The sequence below is a fragment of the Cynocephalus volans genome, chromosome 1 (assembly GCF_027409185.1).
Source record: "Cynocephalus volans isolate mCynVol1 chromosome 1, mCynVol1.pri, whole genome shotgun sequence".
In the NCBI taxonomy this organism is placed as follows: domain Eukaryota; kingdom Metazoa; phylum Chordata; class Mammalia; order Dermoptera; family Cynocephalidae; genus Cynocephalus; species Cynocephalus volans.
The window spans coordinates 130,398,197-130,421,824 of record NC_084460.1 but is presented as its reverse complement, the minus strand read 5'-3'; the positions used below and the strand labels follow the sequence as shown (position 1 = coordinate 130,421,824).

The 23,628-nt window shown below is 38.1% G+C and overlaps 1 protein-coding gene across 1 annotated transcript in view; it reads right to left on the bottom strand.

The window, feature by feature from the left end:
• Positions 1-23,033, bottom strand: part of ZBTB20 (zinc finger and BTB domain containing 20) — a 39,458-nt gene extending 16,425 nt beyond the window's left edge. Inside the window, exons 1-2 of the mRNA XM_063103032.1 lie at positions 22,892-23,033; positions 22,327-22,514 (exon numbers count right to left, since the gene is read on the bottom strand). Coding sequence (XP_062959102.1) covers positions 22,327-22,514; positions 22,892-22,902 — 199 coding nt within the window. The 5' untranslated portion in view covers positions 22,903-23,033. The remainder of the gene's footprint in view (positions 1-22,326; positions 22,515-22,891) is intronic.
• Between the last annotated feature and the right edge of the window lie 595 nt (positions 23,034-23,628).

Here is a 23,628-nt window from a genome sequence, read left to right as displayed (position 1 = left end):
ATCTGAAATACTCTACTGTAGAAGATTTGTCCCCCATTGAAAACAAATCTTGATTAGATGGTTATTCAGGGACTGTATAGGAAGGAATGGTGTGAAAATGCTAACTCCATTCTTTCCTAGATTGGCACTGAATAGGCATTTGGGCTATTCAAAATAAAAAACAAAAACCAAAAAAAACCCCAAACTCTAACCCTCTCAACTCTACAAAACCACACAACTTTACATAGATTATGTGTATTTGAGGATGCCTCCCACCCCAAAAAATACTCACAGCAGTACGAACATAGAACTGATGGTAAAATGAAAAAAGTGATAAAATAGTTCTCTGTGTGTCTTAAAATAACCTACCATCCTTTTCACCAGAGTAAAAACCTAGTCATCCAGTGATGGTATTCACCAGAAACATGCAAGGAATTTTGCTTCTGAAAATGACAATATATTCTAAGTGCCTGGGTTCTATGAGAGAGCACAACATGGATGGGGCTGAAGCAGGGTGAGCACCGAAGGGAAAATCTGCCTGTGGTGAAATAGGAGACAGAGGGCCTGGCTCTGTTTTGTTGGAAGCCAGTGCCTGCCTGTCCCTTAAGCTGCAAGAGCCCAGGGATAGGACTTAGCATGAGAATGAAAAGCTGCTTGTGCACTAGAGAAAACGAACAAGAAAGGAAACAGCAGGCAATGCAATCTCTTTTAATTAGGTGTGAAATCCAGTCCTTTCTCAGTCAGGAGAGCAAAAGGATATATCAAATGAGGCTTGTACAAGGGTAAGGTGCTGTAGAGGGGGATGGGAATGTGAAGTCTCTGTGACTTGGGAGGAAACACCAGCTCTCAAATTAAGATCAATATGAATTTTGGTCAACTCAACAGGTTTAAGTCAAACTGTAGGGCCGAAAAGCCCTTGAGCTTTCAATCTGAGGCATCAGGCTCAGATGAGGTAAGTAGATCAGCACATGAAATAGGGCTAGGGGTAGCCAGGTCTCCACAACCCAGTCTCATACATCATACTGTTTTCCATATACATATATATCTTGATACCTTCAGTATGCTGAGATTGACGTTTCATATATCAGGAGATTAATGATGATCTTAAGCTACCATGTGTTGGTGCTGCTTGCAAAGTTGGAAAGAGCCTGTCATCTCTGAGAAAGCAGGGATGGATTTTGGTAACTCAGCCCCATTACTCAGTTATATTTACTTCCCAAATCCTTTTCCAGGGTCAAGACCTCAGTTATACCTACTTCACCTAAATGCCAATGGAGCTATTGCAATATAGGAGGTATAGAGGTTTCCTGCTTACAGGTTCCACTGTCCAGAACAAATGGCCCTGCACATTCCTATCCTCTCTTTATATCTCACTGGCACCTTCATAATCTTTGGAGGGTGGCAGGGAGCACTGGGGAAATCATCTATGCAAGTGGAAGGCAGCAGGCTGAGCATGACCTCTTTCTCCCACCATGGTTCCATTCACCTAGCATACCCCAGCTGTCATCACCCCTGCAGTGGGACCATGAGAGGGTCATCAATCTATGGGAAGGAGAATTGTACAGTTTTACTTACCCACTCTTGAGTGAAAAGGAGAATGCTTTTGGCCATTTCCCAGTGAGGTTTCTCCTCTATCTTCCAGATTGTCTAAGCCTACTGTGCAGGAGCCATCAAGAATTTCAGCACATTTTTTACCAATTGGTGAAAAAATTCTTCTCATATAATATAAATAAATTGTTCAACTTTCAGAAATTTGATTTTTAAATATATTTTAAGTAATGCACTACCTATAAGAGTTGGGGACCGCCTGAATGTGCTTCTGTACTCAGTGCTTATTATTCATTTTAGCCGGACAAAGATATTAAAATTACTAAGTATTTGCAACAACATTTTATTTATGATCTCAATAAATACTGTATTTGGGTATGTCTTTAATATTACTTGAATTTTCATTTATTCATGGAACATTTCTAGAGAACATTTTAAGTATTTAAAGGTCCTTAATTTTATGTGTGGGCTTTAGGTAGTATCTAAAGTTTTTATGGATGGACACGTTTATACTTTCATAGGGATAATATCAGTGGCTTTCATTAGAATCTCAGCGAGGTCTGTGTTCCCCCAAATTAAGACCCATGGATTGAGATTCATGTATCTCTCTTTGAGCTGCTCTTAACTACTTCCAAAAATCAAAGTGTCTGAAACTGATGCACCTTCATGATTACATCTGATGCATCAGGTCTGCTAAGCTGATATTTCCTATTTACTTAAGTTTAGTTGATATTATTTTATACAATAAAGTAAATAATCTTAGCCAAAGTGACAAAAATAACTTTTCAGAAGAGTTATTTTAAAAAAAAGGATTAAAAGGAAAGAGAGAAATGTAAATAACAAAGTACTATTGCAAACTGAAATCTGGAGGATTATGATAGGGCCATATACCTGTAGTTTACAACTGCTGAAGGTTAAGTACTATTTAGCAAAATTTAGTTCAAATCAGGTTTTTTATCAAAGTTGGACACTTTTGACAGTTAACACAAATCCACAGAAGAATTAGGAAGAACTCTTTAACTTTTTTGACTGTTAAAAATTAGATATTGTGGTATAATTTGAATAAAGAAAAAATACAAATTCAATACACACTTCTGATTCAGCCAGCAAAACAGAGTTCACTTGAAAGCTCTGTAGTACTTCTAATACATAGCCAGCCTGCCTGCCTGCCCTTCTATCCTTCTTCCTTTCTTTTTTCTTCCCTCTTTCCCTCTTTTCTGCTATTACAACGTTATGTTTTACTAAGCTTCGAGTACGGGGAACAAGGTGATGCACTTGTGAACTAGGAAAACATCTGCCCCATGATCCTCAGGCCCATCCCCAAATTTGGACTTACCTTTCATTCCTGACTTCTGACTTCCTCTCTTCACTCTATCAAAAAGTAAGAGCTTTACACTTTATCTGAAGGCTGAGACTAGATTTACATGACTTGTGGGATTCTCAGGTCCAAAGGAAGAATTAATTCCAGGGAAGCCTTTTCACTTGGCCCTAGAGGCTCTCACAGTTTCCCCAAGTAAGCCCAGGTCTTTGGCTTGCCTGATTTCATATTAAGTCTGCTGTTAGCTCTAAAAAGGGATGAGGACATGCCTGCCCATATATCTCAAATTGTAGATGTAACTGACATATAGATGAAGTTGCTCTTGGGGTCACTTGAATTTTCACCAATTCATTAGTGAAACATTTACTGAGAATACCCCAGTGTAAATGGACCCATAAGGATATAGATGATCTGAAATCTAAAACAATGAAAGAAGTTCATCCACAAATACCTTTGATATTTGAAACATACATTAATCAATCAACTTCTCCCAGACCTCAGTTCTCCAGAAAAACTGCATTCTACTTTTATCTTTTTAAAAGATAAAACTTAACTGATATTATAAGTGATCATGTTTCCCTCTTGGCACTGTTTATTAGGGAGCTCAGAATCAAAATTTAGGCCACGTTTTAGCAACTATGTAGGACTTCATGGTATGCCTTTCTATGTAAAATTTTCCCCAGCCTCATTCTACTGTCAATTCCTTATTTTACCTCCACTTTATTTTTTATAGTTATATATAAGTATATATTAGACTTATTTATTAATAATAAGATATTCTTTTAAGCCAACTTAAATCCCTTTAGTTACGAGGTGAGGACATCATCAAACAATTAATCAACAAGTAATTGAGCATTAACCTTATGGAACCAATTGTTAACATAAGTTAAAGCTTCAGTTTTGAGTATTACCAAGCTATGTGCTTTACGAATTTCTATACTTTGAGCATCTTATTCCAGTGGAATAAAACACTGAAGTTCCCTCTCTTGTAGTACAGCTTGTGAAAGCTAAGTTTTAATGCTGTGAATAAAGGCATTGGACAAATGATTCCAGACAACATTCTGAAAGACACGTATACCCTCACTCCAAAATTGAAACGAAATGGCCTCTTGAGGAGGGAAGACCCACTGAGACTAAGGAGAAAAGTCAGTGAAACCTGTTGTTGATGCTTTTAAATCTTCTTATATGTAAGCCTTTTGAGACACCTTTTAGATGTTTTCTTATTTTTTTTCTCTAAAGCTCTTTCCTCACAAATTTAGCTGCTGCCCTATTGTAACCTTTTCCTTTGTTCACTAAATCTGGGGAACAAGAATACAGAAATGCTACATCTGTGGGTAGGATACAAAAATGAGCAAAAGGATCTACTTAAATTCACAAAGTTATGCAGCTTGATCTTGGTTTTGGATAGGACTTAAAGAAGGATCTATACATTCAAGTGAATAGTTAGAAAGTTAGGTCCTTTATTTTGCTTGAAAAGAAATTATAAATTTTAAAAGTGATTATATAAAAACTGTCATTGTCTTAGTAATTTGTTCTTCTTTTGGTCTCTACATCATATACTTATTTTAAAGAAAAAACAAACATTTAACTTCAGTGAGTCCAAAGATCCAGTAGACTCCCAGGAACACCATTTCTTTGGAAAATATCACAACTGGTGATGAATTATAGTTAGGTAAGAAATTAATGTTTTGGACTTTGAGAAAACTTTTATCTAGACTTCAATGAATGATAAAATAGAACCCCATAGCGACATTTTACAAAAGCTTTCTGACTAAAATCATCATAGAGCTTTCTAATTCACAAAGCTTCATTTAGTCCTCTGTTGCTCTGTTGTTCTGAAACTGCTTTTGAAGCAAGTCTTTACATTCATGCTCAAATGTTCTCTTTGCTTGGGTCTTCCTGAAAAAAAGTTGCTTCCAAGTGACAACTGATTTTCAAGAGTAGCTGTTTGTTGGCAGGAGGGGGTTGCAAGATTTCTCTGTGGAAGGTGTGGACTTGAGTCATGATAGGTTGTTTCACTGAAGGGTGAAGGCCTTCTCTCCCAAAGCAACAAGAAAAAGCCAAGAAAAAAGGTAAACTGGTTTTGCTGGACGACTGGTTAAAATGGAAGCACAGAGGTGATTTGTGCAGACCAGTTTAAGAGAGAGTAGCTGAAACTCATCTGCCCACCTAGGGTGATCCATTATAAAACCAGGCACAGGAATTCCTTAAAAAAGAATAAGATGTAAGTTCCTTTTTGGCTCATGCTGAGATGAAGAAGATCCTAAATAAGTCTTGTCAGACAGAACTCAAAACCTTGGGAGGCACTGGTGGATAAGTGAACTACAAGGCATACTTCATAATTATTCTAATAAGGAGTAGGGTATTTTATTTTTATTTTGTTTATTTTTATTACATTCTTTACATATTATTTTATATAATATTTATTATATTATTTACATATTATATAAAAAAGATGTTGAACTGTAAGAGTCTTAGCTATAGCTAACTTTCTAATTATCTGATCTCACTTCACAGATTTGATTTTCTTGGTTTTCTCCAAAATAAAATCTCTGCACTAATCCAAGAGGTTGGTCATTTTGTGATCCCGTACATGACATTACATTCATTCTTAATTCTTCTTAAGCTGAATTTGTCTGGAGTTCTGAAATTGTTGTGCTTTTTCTACTCACCAAATCTTATGTATCCTTCATGATTCTTACTCAAAGTTCTTCCTTCTCTGTGATTCCTTCTATGATTCCTGGACTCCATCCTAAACTCTTTCTTTTCCCAGTTCCCACTAGTTGGTGAGGTAATAAACTGAAACATTAACTTCTAGTTTATTCCCACTAAATAGGAAAAGTTTCATAATAATAAGGCAATGTCCCTCTTCTTTCACCTGTAGGTAAGAAAGGTCAAGTCTGTGTATATAGTTATGGGCTCCCTTGCCTGAGGGACTTGTGGTTTCAGAGCCCATTAGGCTCTAACGACAAAGCCCTAAAACAAAGGGTTTTCTTTATTAATCTAGGTCTTCTAAAGGGAATTCATCTGGGCCCTTTTTGGAGTAAGGAGGCTGGTGCTTTGGAGTTAGACTGAGGTAGCATTACAGCAGAGAAAAATAATCAACACTTTGTAAACATAAAGAGATGATCAATCTTTGATGTGATATAAAAATGATCAGGCCAAAGTCCTATCACTCTTGTCCAATTTAGGGAAGCTAAACTGCATGGAACAGATGTTACAGAGATATCCATCAATTAGCGTTGATAATGGGTATTTATATTTGTGGTAACAGTGTCAGGGATTGTTTAGAATATTTCCACTTGGTGGCCACTGGGTGTCCTCATTTACAAAGTAAATATGCAATATTTAGTGTAGGTCACCAGAGAGAATAAAAAACACTAGCTTTCTCTATGGTCTTTCACATACTGTGTATAAATTTATGGCTGAACTCACAACCAGGTTATATGTTAGTACTGTTTAAAAACCTTTGGGTCAAACTTGTAAAGTTTATAACCAAAAGTAACCTACTCAGAGTCCAGACATGAATTTAAAAGGTTGTTTTCTCAATAGAGGGAACTGTGATCCAGCTATTAGAATGAACTCTTATTCATTTGACAATTGGCATGGGGTTTTGACTATCTGCCGAGAGAGCCAGCAGAGAGGAGCAGAGGTCTTAATTTATTCTTGAAAGAAAAGAGAACACCAAATATCTCCATGGGATATTTGTTAGATTCTGTTTTTATCTCAACTTTTCTGAAAACTAATTAAAAATAATAATGAGAAAGATAAAATATGTCCCTTGCCTGGGAAACCCAAAATAATGTGAAAAATAGTACAATGAGCTGGGTCTCTATAATGATTATCAATCATTTCACAGTTAAAGGCAAAGAATTAAGTAATTCCTTTGTGGATCAGTTATCCCACCCTGTAAAATGAAGATGCTATGCTTCACAGGGAGGTTATAGGGATAAATAAAATAGAATATGGAGGCACATAGGGTTCCCAGGAAGAGAAACTGCACACAGGATAGATTTAAGGCATTACTAATATTCTAATTTTGGTTGAGTCACAGTTGTGTAAGACTTGTCCCTGATAGTCAGAAGTCAAGGCTAGAGCTCACACTGCCAACAAATATTTACTGATTTGATCAATCCAAAGCACCAAGTGTGACACAGTGCTTGGCAATTACTTTGTGCTCCCTAAAGTGATTTTCTGCATGTCTAGGATTGTCACTGCCTCTAAATTTATATTTACATACATCTCTGATGAGATTCTTTCCTTGCATGGCATAAAGAATTTCTGTCTCCCTACTTTACAAATTTCTTAAACACGAGATACGGAACTATTATTATTATTGAATATGTAATAGTACTTGCCTTCAAATGTCATACTTAGCCAACTAGCTAATCTTTTTCAAAAGTAAATTATGCTGTAATAATTTTTTTGAGTGTACATACCCAGCTTAATTATTATTCTTTGGCATATCATTTCAGTATACATGGCCCTCCCTATCTGCAGGTATGGATATGGAGGGCAGACTGCATGACACCGTTTTACGTAAGGGATTTGAGCTTCCACAGATTGTGGTATTCTCAGGGGGTCCTGAAACCAATCACCCGTGCATACCGAGGGACAACTGTGTAAATTATCAATATGATTTTGTGCCATAACCAACAATTTCAGGGAAACTAGGGAGCTCCATGAGCTATTCACTGCTTTTTAGAGATGTTACATAGTCTTACTGGCTTTGCTTAGTGGCTTTTTCTGTTTTTCCAGGACCACCCACCCATGCCTCTAGTACAGTGATCTATAACTCTTAATGGTTAAATCTGCAACAATGCACAATAGCCAGGTCACTTTCACTTTGAGATTGTACTAAAGGATTACAATATACTCACAGTGTATTGAGAAGTGCTCATTTCTTCTCATGATCCTTAAATTCCTGGGATTTATAGTATTTTCCAACTCTTTAATTAGTAGATTCATTTCTGAACTACTGTAACCCTGAAGACACATATCCGCATGTGATCCACAGCCCTTCTGATTGTATTTTACCCTAAGCCTTTTCTCCTTTTAGTTTCCTAAGTTTTCTCCTTTAATTTCAGTTTTAGAACTTCTTAAGGCTCAGTGCCTGAACACCAGCACAGGCCTTATCTGATGTGCCGGCGCCTGGTGTGGTCTAAGACACACTGGTGTTTTGTTCTTGAAGTATAGGACTGATGTTCTGCAATCTAGACTCCAACACAAAGGAGATCATTAGCTCGTGTTAAGTGTCTCTTTTTTTCCCTCTTGGCTTCCTCCCCCCCCCCCCAATACTTCCTTAGTTTTAATGTAATGGCAGCAGATGGCAACCATATTCCAAAACTGAGTATATACAAATTGTGCTATGGAGAACAGAGTGGCTTCAAAGTTACCCTTTCTATTCAAGTGGGATGGCAGAGACTTCTGGAGGAGTGAACTCACCCCTCACTCATTTAATCCTCTGTTCATTCAGCCAGGAATTTGTTTTCTTACACATCCTTCTACTTTCCAGCCAGTTGAGGGAGGTTAGGCATGAAGCAACTCTCTTGAGGGCAGCAGGAGGGCACTAAGATTCTATGCCAAGTTCTTGTTTCCCTGGGCCAATTCTGCTAGCCACTGATCAAATCATGCCATTCCCATGAGAGGAGTTTAGGAGCATTGTGTGTGGGGGGTGGATTTCTCAAGAACTGTCTCCTTGCTAGACTGACAGCCACATACTACATTCCCTAGACAAACTTGTGTTAGACCCAGGAAAAGGAAGAAACAAGGAGGAGGGTGTGGGGTTGCAGAAAATTGTGCAGGATGTTACAGTAATGGGAGGTGGGAGTGGGAAAACCTTTCCTTTTTGTTGTTTCAAGGTTTTCTGGAGCTTTCACCTAATCATCTGTTTGAACATCTTGAAAATAAGTATCTATTTCCATGGTATCTATCAAAAACAGGCACCAGATTATACTACAAAGTTGACCTTAACCCTGCCATATTGCTATTAGAATCAAAACATGTAGCAGCCTACTTCCAACAGAAAGCTATTCTCTTTCTCCAGCATAAAAACCAGAGGGTATCAGTGATGCATTGTTTTTTTAGATCTACTAAATGAAAAAAAAAAAAAAAAAAAAAAAAGAAAGACAAAAAACCACCGTACCTACACTTTTATAAATGGCTGAAATGCTCACAAATGCACTATACCCTTTCTTTTGCTCAGTTCTCCACACCACATTCATTCAACAAACATTTGCCGAGCACCTACTATGGCTAAGCACTTTGCTGGGTGCTAGGGATTCAGCAAGATAGACAGGATTTCTACCCTCATGAATTCTTCCACTTGGCCAAAATAAGCACTTAACAATTTAACTGCTAGAATGTTATTTGAGAAACAGGAATAATTCATTTTACCTGCTATTTCTTCTGAATCTTTCTCAAACATATTGGTCCAGACTCCTTTAACCAAGAAGCTGTCTTAACTCTCTCTTTCTACTGTTATAGTCATTCCTTCCTTGATTACAATGTTGAGAGTTCATATTGCAACTGCTACCTTTTTTGGGAGTGGGGTGGGGGCGGTACTGTAACCCTGAGGATCATAACTTTTCAAGCTACACATATATGCTCTGGGTAAATATTGTACCATCTAATTTGTGTCTTTGGATTCTGCTGATTAGCCAGCAACGTGTGATTTAAGGAATACTGCATATGAGATGCAGAAATCATGACTCAGTAAGTTATTATTTTAAAGCTCTGACTTGGGATTTTATACAGACTTGTGCACCATCTAGCTTGGCTTTTGATCTGCAACTATTACTAGGAGACTTGTAGATTGAGTTCATACTCATGTATTTCTAGAATTCTATACTCAGCAGCAAAAGAACTCAAGAGATAAGAGAAGCAAATGTCCAAAATTATCTCTATGCATTACCAGAAACTGTGGGCACCATTGAACAGGGAAGGCTCACTAGGTACAATGAGCTACCAAGTTTTACAGAATTTCTTAAGATTATATATATTTTTTCAACTAGTGCAAACTGCTTCAGAATGGGGGAAGGTAAGAGAGACAGGTGATTAAGAGTAATCCTCCTCTACAGTGAAACACATTTACTCTTCTAACTTTACCTCTATTTTGAATTATTTCTAAATACTATGAAGCCATCAGGCAGACTGCTTTTCAAAAAGATAAAAGATGCATTTCTTTAGTTGTATTTCTCTTTGGAAAAGGCTCTCTGATGAGGCAGCACAGCAATTTGCCCATTTTAAGGACCTGATGTTTTGCCCTCTTTGAGTATTTGGGCTGGAAGGTGGCTACAGTGAAAGGACACCTAAGGGTGCACATAGGGGCATGTACAGACTCTACAAGATATTCTGAGGTAAAATAGCACTCAAATCCAGTCCCTAAAATGTGAAAATCTCTTACTGATTAGAGTGCATTTGAGGACAAGAAGAAATTAATAGGTTAATACTATAATACTATAATATTAATAATTCTCTAAACCTTCCATATACCAAGAAGAAAACATTCAGAAAGGTTTTTTTTTTTAACTTCTTTCAGCCCCAGTTTCCTTATCTGTAAAATGGGGTGTTTTGTAAGAATGATATAAGATAATGCATTTGATGGAGTGGAAGCTTACTAAATATTAGTCCTCTTTCATTTTTAGAAAGAGAAAGAAGAAAAGACAAATGGGGGAATAAAAGGAGACAAAAAGACAGTGGAGAGGCTTTCAAGTCTACCCAGGCCTGAATCCAAAAAGGGACAAGAAGAGGACACTGGCCTTTCCTGAAGTGAAGAGAGTAACTGTTCCACACATGCTCTCCTCCTGCAGAACTAGGGCTTCTGAGTCTTTGTCATTCTCAGAGGGATAGGTGGGGCACTTGCTACAACCGTCATTTATTTTGTATCAATTTCAGTCCATATTCACTTAATAATTTTAAATACTTAAACTGTAGCTAATGCTCAAATTCACTGATTTTGGCTGTTTATCTGGTGTTGTTTTAGGGGTTTTACTTCAGCATTCTATCTAATCCTTATAATAATCCTATGAGATAGATACTATTTTTATCCTTATGTATGTGAGCACATGGAAGCATAGGGAGGTTGATTACAGGCATATAAAATGCATTAATAGGCTGAAGTTCATTTTTAAAAGAGCAAGTAACTAGACCATGGGAGTGAGAAAACATTTCCTGAACAACACATGGTCCAAATCTTAGTCCATTATGAACATGTTCCAGAAATGGCTTTAGCAGTCTATTCTCATACTGCCCATGTCCTGCAGGCATACTGGAGGACCTGAGGAGGCATCAGGAATCATTCTGTATTTGGATATTCACACTAGACCTCTCCTCCTGGATTTTTAGTTCATTCTAGGAGGCCAGGTTTGAGGATACAGGTTCTGGTTAGGATATGTCCTGGGGAAGTGGCTCTTTTCCTTCTTTTAGTTCTCTGACCTCAATTTAATGAAAATTCTAAAGCTGTATCCCAGAATAACACACACACAGGCATGAATATGTGTGTGCACGTCTTCTCAGAAGGTTCATAGACTCTGAGAGGGAGGCCTAGTCATGGTACCAGTGGTCTAAGGCCTGCAGGCCAAGAACTCCTCTGGAGCAAGGCTGTGGGGTAGTGAAGGTATCCTTTGACTGTATCACTGCCCAAGGAAACCAAACCTGCTTGAGAGTGCCTCTCAGCATGTCAACCCAGCATAACTTAGGCCACTTCAGGAGTTCCAAGATCCAGTCACCCCTCTGGAACCTTTAGGTCAGGAATAAAATGGAATAGGCTAGATTTCTGAGGGTTTCCTCAAAATTGGAAAAAACACCCAGGCCTACATGCAAAGACCTACAGTATTGCCCTGAGGAAATGTCAGGCATCCTTTTCCCTGGAGTTAACTTCTGAGGATTTATGTTCAGAATTTGCATGTGTCTTTTCCATGAGACAGAGTTATGCTTTGTAGCTCAAATTTACATGCACCTTTCATCCATTATCTCCTTTATATCCAAATACCTGGTTAAGATATGGGGCAAAGAGACAATAAGTGATTATACAGGAAAGGGAGTGATTACAGCAAAAAATGAATGACAAAGTTAATTTAGTTATTGCTTCTTGAAATTCTTTGTGTAGAATTTTATGTGCTACACCAAACTCTCTTTAAGAAATTCTGTATGCTCTGGTTTATCGTACATGAGATCTTGGTATAAACTGATAACATGAACCAAGGTAAAATTATTGAGGATAAATGAGTAGGGGGAAACTCTTTTGTAGAATTGGAAAGGAAAGGAAAAACTCAAGGTCAGTTTTGACAACTATGAATTCATTCTGCCTTGTGAAACTATAAAGACTCATGTTCAAAATTCTTCCATGTGGTTGTTTATATAATTTCCAGTAGTGATAAAATAATTTCCTCATTTAGTTTTACAGGTAATTTAATAGCAAAAGTAACATTTGATTTGGTTGGTTCTATCAAGAAGAAGAAGTAATATCAGATACTGTGTGTCCAGTGGCAGTGGCCTTGGAATGTTTTTAACCATTACATAAAGCAACACAGTCTAAACAAACAGTTATAAAGAAACCCACAAATAATGAACTTGAAGATATCTCATGACAATGAAGGAAGACATGAGCATAACACATAGGTTTGTTATTAGTAACTACAAAGCTACCTGAATTAGGCCTCCCATGGAAGAAGTTCACGGAATGTGTCATCTTAGAAAAGATTATTCTTTGAGATAATTGTTTGAAAATTTAAATTCTCAAAGTATATGATACCCTCCCTCTGCTTAATGTTCAGAGATTACTGAGGGTAAGTAAATGAGTGAATATTTGTGAAGATACTCATAGAAGACATGTAACAATTCCAGCAAAACATTAGCTTTATTAGCCAAAAGGAAGAGAAAGCCATGTTGGAAAGAAGCAGAGAAAGAACTAGTAAAATATTAGTTACTGATTCATTGGTCTTGGGTAGTGCCTTCAAATTTCTTTTACATATACTTATCATCCCAATTGACCTGTGAGGTGGGAGAACTAATTCCTTCTCACCTTGCCTATTTAATTGCAGAGTCTCCCTTAACACTGTTTTTTATTTCTCAGTCTATAAAAGGGTCTGGGACTCCTGTATCATAAAAATATTCATTACCCCACTTTTGAGTGAAAGAAAGTGAGCCGAAATGCCGGCTACTGATCAAGCTTTATTGAAGGAAAAGAATCTGCCGGGCTGCCCTCAAGGTGGAGAGCAGTACCAGGCGTCGGGTGGGAGAGCCTATACAGGCTGTAGGGCACCAGAGCTGGCTGATGCTGATGCAACCGGGGTGGATAACTGTGCCTATGAGGAAGCCAAAAGCGTTTCTATTTCACAGAAGTCAAGAGGCTTCTCCTAAGGAAAAGGGGGTGGGGGCTGGTGGCCATTTTGTGCTTGGCCTTGCCTACAATGGCACTGGTTATGTTCAAAACCTATCATTGAGTTACCCATTTATTATTCTTTTTTAAACCATTAAACTTCTTTAAAAAGTAGTTTGTAATTGTTGCTTTCCCATTCATCCACTGTTTGCTTCAGAACCCCTCTTTATTGTGGTTTTTTGTGTGTGTGTGTGACACATCTGATTCTGCTTTCTTGACAGCCACCAGGAAGCTGCCAATCCCAAAACACAAAGTGATCTTTTCCTAGTTCTTTCCCTCCTTGGTGTGTGCAGCACCTCACACTGCTGACCCTACCCCTCCTGATATACTATCCCGGTTTTTCTCCTATCTCTCAGACCCTCTTTTCTCTTCCTCCTCTATGGTTCGTCATTCTTTTTCTTATCACTTAATGTAAATATTCCCCAAGGTTCTATTTTCCTTTTTTCTCTTAAGAAATTCTATTCACCTTTCAAAAGAGTTCAAATGCAAACTTCTCTGATAAACTAAACTAGATGTTACTGTCAACTAGATTATAATGTATTTTACAAAGGTTCTAAATTCTACTTAAGATAATGGTGACATGAGGATATGTACTAAACTTTAAGATTCTGGTTGACGGGTCTGCTTGTCTCCACCTTTGTGCCCCCACAGAACTTGGCGTAGTGCAGGCACATAAGATGTGCTCTATACATACTTGCCAAGTGAGTGAATTGATGCTCTGGTGGGTCTGAGTATATGGAGATGTATCTTTAACCACTCTGCAGGGCAGTTGTTTGTGAATGTATCTGATCTTCTCTATGAGCCTCCAGGTATCTGAGCAAACGGTTCCAGTTTATAAAACTGCATCCTGTACAATATCTAGCCTGTGGTCCTCACATTGAAACCAGTAAAATGATGGATGAATAGCCCTGACTCCTTTTTGTTCAGAAAACCTAAGTTCTCTCAGAAACAGACTCAATAACATGTAGCATATATTGTGGGAGGAAGAGCAGGGTTCTGTTTTTGGCTTTGTCACGCACTATGCTGGGAATCTTTTGGTGTGACACTTGCCCTCTTTGGGCCTTAGTTTCCTCATTTGTACAATAATGGGTTTGGATGAGGTAACCTTTAATCTCTTTCAGAGCTGGTAAGTTCAAACTGGTACATATTCCTTAGAGAGAACGAGGAATGTAGAAACAGAAGAAAATCAAAAAAGAAAGCAAAAAGTGCTTATTCTCCTGATGAGGTAATAAGGGGTTTGACTATAGTACCTAGTGTGGGGTGACTGGTGGAAGGATCTGACTTAAAATGTCTTTAAAATAAGGAATTCCTTAAAGAATCTTCATGCATGCTCTCAATTGGTCCTAAATGATTCATCTCCAAGGGCACTAGTGCATGTGGGCTTTTTTTTTTTTTATAGTCAGGATGTGAGAGTCTTTGACGGATATGGAGAAGCACTAATTTTTTTTTTTTTGTGACCAGTAAGGGGATTGCAACCCTTGGCTTGGTGTCGTCCGCACCGCGCTCAGCCAGTGAGCGCACCGGCCATCCCTATATAGGATCCGAACCCGCGGCAGGAGCGCCGCTGTGCTCCCCGCGCTGCACTCTACCGAGTGAGCCACAGGGTAGGCCCGAGCACTAATTTTATATAATGAAATTTGGCATGAGCAGAGGAAGCACATATGAAATTGTCACTCAGAGCTGCAGATAAGAATTGAAGATGTACTCCAGAAAGAGATGAAATGGCAAGATGAAGAATGGAGCCCAGAAATTCAGCAGTTGGTCCTAACAATTACATGTGCACAATCATAAGCATGCTCATGCAATGTTTGGGAGAGCAATATGGCATGGTATAACTTGAGGCAATGAGCAATGGGCCCAATTTGCCAAGGTTCCTGGAAGGATTTCAAAAGAAGATGAATTGCTAGAGTCTGGGGAGGCCATGAGTCAACGACAGAGTTACAGCATGACACAGGTGACTCTGTGGCTCCAGGAATTAATCTTTCTCAATAAGGAAAGTTATTTTGAGATTTGTTGATCAATAAATTATCAATAGGTCCCTCAGAGTACTTTCCTACTTCTACTGATTACATGGAAGAAAGGACACTTTTGCCTATTAGAAAATAACTGGGTGTCTTGCTTTATTATTTATTTGGAAAGCAAATGTCTCAAAGGCCCGTCTGAATTACAATGTCAGGCAGTGTTACCCAAATACAAATTGTCCTCTTTTTAAAATGATGCAAAGCATAGGAAAGTTTCAGTATTATAACTGAACTGCTCTGTTTTCTGAAAACACCATGTAGTTATTGTGCTTCTGTTGCTTTGCTTCTATTCTACCTGCTTAGAATGCCATTCCCTGCCCTCTTCTACGTTACACATGCCTATTCCTTCATAATCTACTTTAGTGCCATCTTTCCTGTGGAGTCTTCCCCACTTTTACAGGCTCCTTCCTCAGGAGCTCCATAGCATTTTGTGTACAGTTGAATATTTTAATACTGTGGTGGTATTTACCCTTTTACGGGTTTAATAAAGTGTTTAGTAAAGTACTTAGGAACACTGTGAGTTCTTAAAGTGAGGGATGATATCTTGTTCCTATCTTCAGCCTTAATCCTAGCTGAGGACTTGGTGCAGAAGCAGGACCTTGATAACATGGGACCAATGATTAAATTAATGGCTAAGTGAATGAGTGCATGAATGAATAAGAGTAACTACCAGAAATTACTGCATTAAGTGACCATGGGAGTTACCCACTTAAATTAGCATTGTAGGAAAAGGACATGTGTTATAAAAAGGGGGTCAATTTCATAAAAAAGAGGTAGATCAAGACATAAAACTTTATCAAATGTGATTTTCAAAAATAAATGTATCCCAAAATATACTAACTGGAAACTCTATGAAAATTAGAGCAAATATAAAAAAAAAAAAACAACTAGCTTTCTGATGGATTAAGTGCTAGTTAGACTAAGCACTAAAATTTCTAAATAAGATGGCATAAAAGGAAATAAAATAATTCCAAAGAGATTATATATCAATTAACTCAGAGGCAGAAAGGTGACTTTTTTGAAAAGGGAAAGATTATCCATAAAGAAATAAAATATACATTTAACAGTTAAGAGGTTTACTTGGTTAACAAAATGACAAAAAACAGTTTAAGCCGTTATCAATAAAAAGATAAATATATAATTCCTTATAGGATGTAAAATAAAGAGGAAGGAAGGATACTTTGGATGCAATGAGAGCACTTAGTTATACCAAATATGCTCTATTTACTGCTTAACTGATATGGAAATTATTAGAAAATTAGTAGCAAGCCATAGGATAATAACTGTCTGTGATTGTTACTCCATCCCATTTTGGCTATATTTCTTGTGCAAATTAATGTGACCCCAAAATGTTTCAGGACTGTCCAACTTGTCCTAAATTCCATAAATAAACTCTTTCAGAGGATGCTGTTTTTTGCTATGTCTCTATTACGGTTCTTCACAGATGGACCATTTTTGTCCTTCCAAAGTCTAAGAATAACTCTTTCAGTTATCAAGACATACCAAAATCCAGTTCAGCTGCTCCTGTGGGATTCCAGTTAGTTTAGACACATCTGCTGAGATACATGCATTTGAATCCAAATGAAGCTTTTGTTTGATTATACATTTTGAACATTTATGGAGGTTTGTTGGGGCCAAAATGTTTTTCATTTTTTGGCACACTAAACAGAGATCTTCAGTTATAAACACTGCCTTCTGAGCACCTCCAATAGAAATTCAATCTTTTCATGTGAACAGGTGCCTCAGAAAGTTTTTGGAAGGTTTTACACTGAATCAGCTTTCTGATTGGAAACTTTCTGAACACACAGTCAAATTTGCCAAACAGACCTTCAAACTTGCTTGAGCAGTTTTCACTCATATAGACATACATTCACACATAGAGACAGCCCAAGCAGAAGCAAATCAGATCTCTGTTAAACTGAAGTATCTTTCTTAAAGGTTGAATACCATATGCAACCAAACTGAACGAAAAGGAATACATGACAGTAAAGAGAATGAACAAATAGCAAAAGGTTCTTCATTGAGCGTGTCTCTCATAAAGCCTTACCTGAGAGTTTAAGCTACACGACCTTTCAGCAAAATTTTCATCTCACCCAGTTTCGAATATACACTCAAGCATTTGCATTTTTGAACACTGCACCATGGAGTATAGCTACTAATACCTTTCACTCACAAAATTGTCCAAACAGTTGTTTTGAAACACTTCCTTCTCTAACATGAATAGGCCAAACAGACTCAAATGTAAAGGAAGAAAACACTGCTCTGTAAGTCAGGGGTTTTTTGGGAAAGCCCACATCTTACCTGATTCCCTACAACTTTTCTTTCCTCTTTGAATATAAACTTAAAAGTTGCTACCGAGTAAAATAACTTTTTAAACCTTAAGCCTAAAAAGTTCTTACAGAGTAAAATCACTCCTTCAGTGGGCATGCCTGGAATTCACAGGGAAATCTGCTTTCAAGTTGTTCTTATGGCCCTGGAACAGATGCTCTAAGGTGGCCAGAAACCTTTGTCTACACCCACTTAGCAGATTTCTGGCTCTTTATCAGGCACTAAGAGGTTTATTTGCAGAAATGAATCATTTCCTTCAAAATATCCCTTACCCTGTTTACATGCTTGGATATTCCTTCCATTTTGTTTTCCCCCTACAGCTTTACTAAGGGAATTAATTATCTGGAAGAACAAGAACATACAGTAAGTACATCTGAGATACAGGATGAGACACAGTATGTCATCTATTAGGCCTGGCTAAGACCAGCAGCTGATGCTAAATGGGAAGGAACATGCACCAAATGTTTTTTAATCACAAAGTTAGTAATTAATTGCTCTTTAAAATACATTTTATGCTTCTTTCTGTCTGTGTACATGAAATGCACATTTATTACACGCCAAAAATTACAACATTATGGTTTAAATGTGACTGGCACGGAAGTCCGGAAATCAGAGCTAATGTTCCCACAGCAACTTTAATTCTGTCCGTGTGCACATGTAGAGCTATAATAGTCTTCCGTTTCAGGATAATACATATAGATGGTTTTGGGAGGGAAGCTAAAGACCTGTATCCTCAACTGTAGTTACAGGAAAAAAACAAAGGATAAAAGTGGTATTCCTTTCCACATACGTGGATAAAAACAATGTCCCCATGCCTGGCGTTGTGTAATCAGGGAATGAAAGAGTTTGCTGTGATGCCGGCACTCAAGGGGACAGTTTCTGTTGCTGTGGGAACCTGAACTTTGCATTTCCTGACTTTGGGGTAATTAAAATGTCAGCCTTAATGTGGCATTAATGGAGTTTGCCATAAAAATCCTCTTTGTTTTGTTCTCTAAAAAATTGCTTAAAAGTTCAAAATGAGCCAAGTGTACTAAAAATTTTAATCATGGGGACTTGGACAAGTGAAACAAATGGTTGGGAGGGGGAAGGCCAATGAAGGTAGAAGGGAAGAGAGAAAAGGAAGAGTCCACCAGTCTCCTCAACAGTGCTCAGCCACAGCAGAGTCATGCTACCTACAAAGCTAAAGTTAAACCCACCCACACAACAGTTCGGTAATGTGTAAAGGTTAAATTAAAAATAAATAAAAACTGTTAATGTGTAAGTGCATCTTGGCAAGGACACAAAAAACAAGACAGTCTGATGAGGCCAGTGCAAAACATGGGAAGGTAACTAATCACAGATATCAGCTTCCAACAAAAGAAAAGCATCAGAAAGGCGGATCTATGGCTGGAAGTAGGGAGGACAACCAAAGGGAGGAAAATTACTTCTCCCTTCAACAGGAGCCTTATTTGGGTGAAAGCAAAATGGAAGAAATATGCAAGTAAAAGTTCTGGTCGTGTCTATCACATGTATATGACTGTGATGTGCTACAGCTTGACAGTTGTCAAGAAAGGTTTTTCATATAGAGAGCTTCATCTGCTCTACTAACTTGGTTTAGTCCTGTTGAAGCATTTGAAGGGAAGAGCTTGGATCAGCTCATACTCAGCCTGTTTAGTGGGTAAATGCTCTGTCAAACATCCAGGGTTTTTTACCCTTTGCATTCCAAAACTCATACGTTCCATTATTATCATCTGAATTTGTTTACTGTTAGATTTTTAGAAATAGTGAAGAGGTGACAAGCTAGGAGGTAATAGGAGAATATTGTTAAAAGGAAATTGTATTAGTGGGTGCATTGCAAAGAAGCACACTTTTCAGCAGCAATATTAACCTCATCATCTCACAAAGGAAAGTAGATCTCAACTACATTTCTTCCCATTTTGAATATCATTGGGGTCTTTTGACAAATTTGAAGTGGCTCAGCAGGTTAAATAGCCAGCTGAGAATTTAAGGGTCAGAACTGCCCTCTATGCTTTAAAACATGGCCTAAGTCTTTCCTATGGAAAAACACTGTGGCTTACCCACCCTTACCAGTTCATACGCAGGGTTGACTTTTCTTTTGTGGTGATGCTTTTATCCATCGTGTTTTATAACTCAGTCACCGATATGAATAGTTGCACATTTTCAAGATGCCTGTTTAGAGCCAGAAACGCCATCTTTGGGCTTGTAACTGAGAATCCCGGCTGCTCACAATGAGGACAGATCCATAAAGCCCCCCTCAGTACTCAAATGAGTTAGTTAACCACGAGCAAGTCTTTCATCTATCTGGGTGTTGATTTTCTCAGTTTTCTCATCTATAAATTGGGAAGAATCATACTGCCTGACAGGAAATGGTCATTAAGGCATGACTAAGAATAATTTTACTAAACACATGACAAATAAAAAGGTGCTATAAAAATTCAGGCACTTGTGAAAGCTTAGAACACCACACACTAGTGGAATGTTTTTGAAGTTATAGAGACTAACAAGTCAAGGGCACTATTTTTAAATGCCCCAAATCTGTTCTAAATAGGAACAGAAGTTTTTACCTTAAAGGAATTAGGCTTTTAAATTAATCTATAGTAAGAATGACATTTGAAAGTAAAAAAAAAAAAAAAAAAAAAAAAAAAAAATCTCTTAAATGCAAGAAGAGCATCCAAAAATTTTAACAGCTTAAAATAAATCTCTTTCCTGTCTTCTTTCAAGCAATCTCCAAATGGACAGATTTATGTGAATCTTTCCTAAAAACAATTTTCTTCTAAGTGTAAGCTCAAATCAGGACAAACTACAATCCAAATATACTTGGAGAAAAGTATAATCAATTTAAACAACAGGTTGGAGCAGAGAAGACTTACACATCTTAATGGCAAAATCAAAATGACTTTCTAAACAGCTGGAGATTAGGTTTCTCCTCCTAGTTTGTTCTCCTTCCAACTGTATTCAGATACCCTACTGAGCTCAGATCCACTGGCTTCCTCATGGTCACTGTACACCATATTTGTACTGTTCCTTAACTATATTTCATGTAAATGCCAAGGCCTGGCCAGAGAATGCTTATGGTAAAGTACAACAAATAAAGCCCAATGCTTTCTCTATTCATCAAAACATTCAATTTGCTGTAACAAGAGATTTCTGGGCTAAGGCCGTTCTATGTCATCCTCCCTATAAAGTGTGGCAGAAAGCCAGGCAATGAAGGTCTGCATGTAGAAGCTCCAGGCCCTTCACCACAGGAACAGGCTACCTTCCCGGTAGGTAGGGAAAGCATGCACATGTCTATGGGCACTCTGCCATGCTATTTTCCACTTCTTCCTGTAATTACTATTAGGCTGGAGACTGCCAGGCATGAAGGTCCACGGATATGACTAACACGATGGTCCATAGAAAACAGTCCCAGCTTCTGAATCTCAGATTTCTCTACAGAAGCTGTGACTTTGAATGTACAAATCACAGGGGCTATAGAGATTTGGGTCTCGTTACTTGCCTTTTTATTTTCTAGTGATACTTTGAGTGTGATCTCAGCCCAACCATAAGTAGGCTGAACTGTGTTTAGCCCACCTCCTGCCCCTAAGTCTTTCTCCTTTATCTAGCTAGAGACTATTATTCTGAAGCAAGTAGGAAATGGAATCTCCCAGACCCTCTTGCCCCCTTTGCAGAATTTTACATTTATTCTGCCAGAAAAATAATAATAGGAGATTTAGAATCTCATTTCCTAATGAATAATTTTTGTCTTTGTGGGTGGGATAAATGGAGTCCTTTTTTGAAATAAAACTTTCTTGGTTTTATCTTACTCATTCTAAAGAGTATGTCAGTTCTTTGCCAAACATCTTTTATGGAGATCAGCTGAGAAGAGTTGTGTATCTTAAGACTAAAAGGAATAGTTTTTCAGACTAGACCCTAAAGTTATTTCATTCCTTTGTCAATACACGTTTGTTTCTCTCTAAAGTATTGGGTTACGTTTCAGAAACAGAAAAAAATCTTCTAAACGTGATTTATCAACTTTCTTAAAATATAATTTGAAGAAGTGACTCCCAGATTAGTGGGAAGACGGCAAAAATAAACAGGAAAGAAGTGATTTCAATAGCGACGATCTCATTAAGCTGCCCATTTCCAAATTTAGCCCTTAGGCAGTTTTTTTAATTAAAAAGTATTTTTAACCTGAATTCTTATTGGCTATGTGAGGTCTGAGTGTCTTCTGAATTCTTGGAAGCCATTCTCTTTTCTTTTGTAAAATTATGCTATCCTTTAACCACTTCAAAATAAATTAAAAACTGGAAAGACAGAAATTCAGCTAAGCTACATGAGACTCCAATAACTAATGCAAATCTGACTTGTGTTACGTAATTTCAGAATGGATGTTTCCTTGTGTCTAGCTGGTCTTTGGAGGTCCATATTTGGTTGCTTGATTTAGTAACAGCGGAAGTGCTATTATTTAGATTCAGAATAATAAGAAAGCAGCAATGCAGCTTCTTTTTCTGAGTTAATGTTATGAAAAAGAATGTGATTCACGTAATTAATCAGCCTTCTGAGGCCACATGGCTAGTCACCTGCCTTTAAAATATTCTCTAGCTCTGAAAATATATAGATGTTGGCTGAATCAAAGTGGTGGCACATTACTTTTGGCTACTTTAGAAGACAAAATGAAAATGGCTTGCTACGAATGCAAAGAAACCAGAAACCAGGGGAGAAGCAGTATTCCAAGCACTGGGAAGACACCATCACCTTACTGGTGTACTCACAATCAGATGACCCGGTGTGAGTGTGAGAGTTTGTCAGTGAATGTGTTGAGTGGATGAGGGCTGGGTCTGGAGACAAAACAGCTTCAAAGTTCAGGCAGGGAAGGCCCGGCTTGGCGCTGGATCCACCCGGCTGAGTAATCTCATTCTCCTCAGATGCCTTCTGGTTTTCAGCTGTCTTGGGTTTCTTCCTGAAAATAAACAAAGGGCCCTTTGAAGGAACTGACTGCATATTTGGGAAAAGGCATTTTTAGAATCTGTTAAAGATAACTTGATTTTTTTTTTTTTTTTTCTGTAGGGGGATGGGAGGGAGTCCAGTATGTCCCTTGTTTTAAAACAAGCTGATTCTTGTTTTTTTCCCTCCAGGAATGGCCTAACTGGGAACACATGAAAGCATATGGGCCAAGCAAACAGCACCACATTTGGACTCTGTTGGCTGCATAAAAAGACCCTGTCCCAGAACTTTAGACAGCTTGAGCTACGTATGGCTGACATTACCCAAGAAAGCATCCTTTCCCCCCCCTTAAGAGTTTTAACATGGTCTGGAAAAATACTAGGGGAGGTTTACCGTTCTAGCATTTGTCAGGAAGCTTAGAGACAGGACCCGTGGAGTAATGGGAAGAGCACTGGACTGGGAGTCAGGAGACTTGAGCTATGTTACTAGCTGTGCCTCTAACTTGCTGTGTGGCTTTAGGCACCTCACTTCACCTCTCTGGGCTTCAGTTTCCTCATCTGTAAAATAAAGGGCTTGGATTAGAAGGCCTTAACGGTTCCTTCCAGCTTTAAGTTTCTATTCATGGAACACAATATGGAACATTCAACTTTCTTGCTGTTATTAGATTTTATTGCAGATCAATACATAATTTCAAATCACAGTCTAAACTTGCAGGCTACACAGATGAGAGGGGTACTAATGGAGGTTTTTGTTAAAGTAGCAAGTGAAAAGTGAAAAGGGCTTAGATGCCAGCAGGTAAAGAGGAAAGGTGTTATATAGAGACCCTCTATTCCAACTCTTTACTTGTCCTACTCTTAAGATTCCCTTTGTTTTTGATTTAGTGCATGATCCTGGAGTTTAGGAGTGTGCTTATGGGTGAGTTTGGGTGAAAGGAATTAGAAAGTCATACCCAGCCATCCCACTGTTGGGAATATACCCAGAGGAATGGAAATCATCAAGTCGAAGGTATACCTGTTCCCCAATGTTTATCGCAGCACTCTTTACAATAGCCAAGAGTTGGAACTAGCCCAAATGCCCATCATCAGATGAGTGGATACGGAAAATGTGGTACATCTACACAATGGAATACT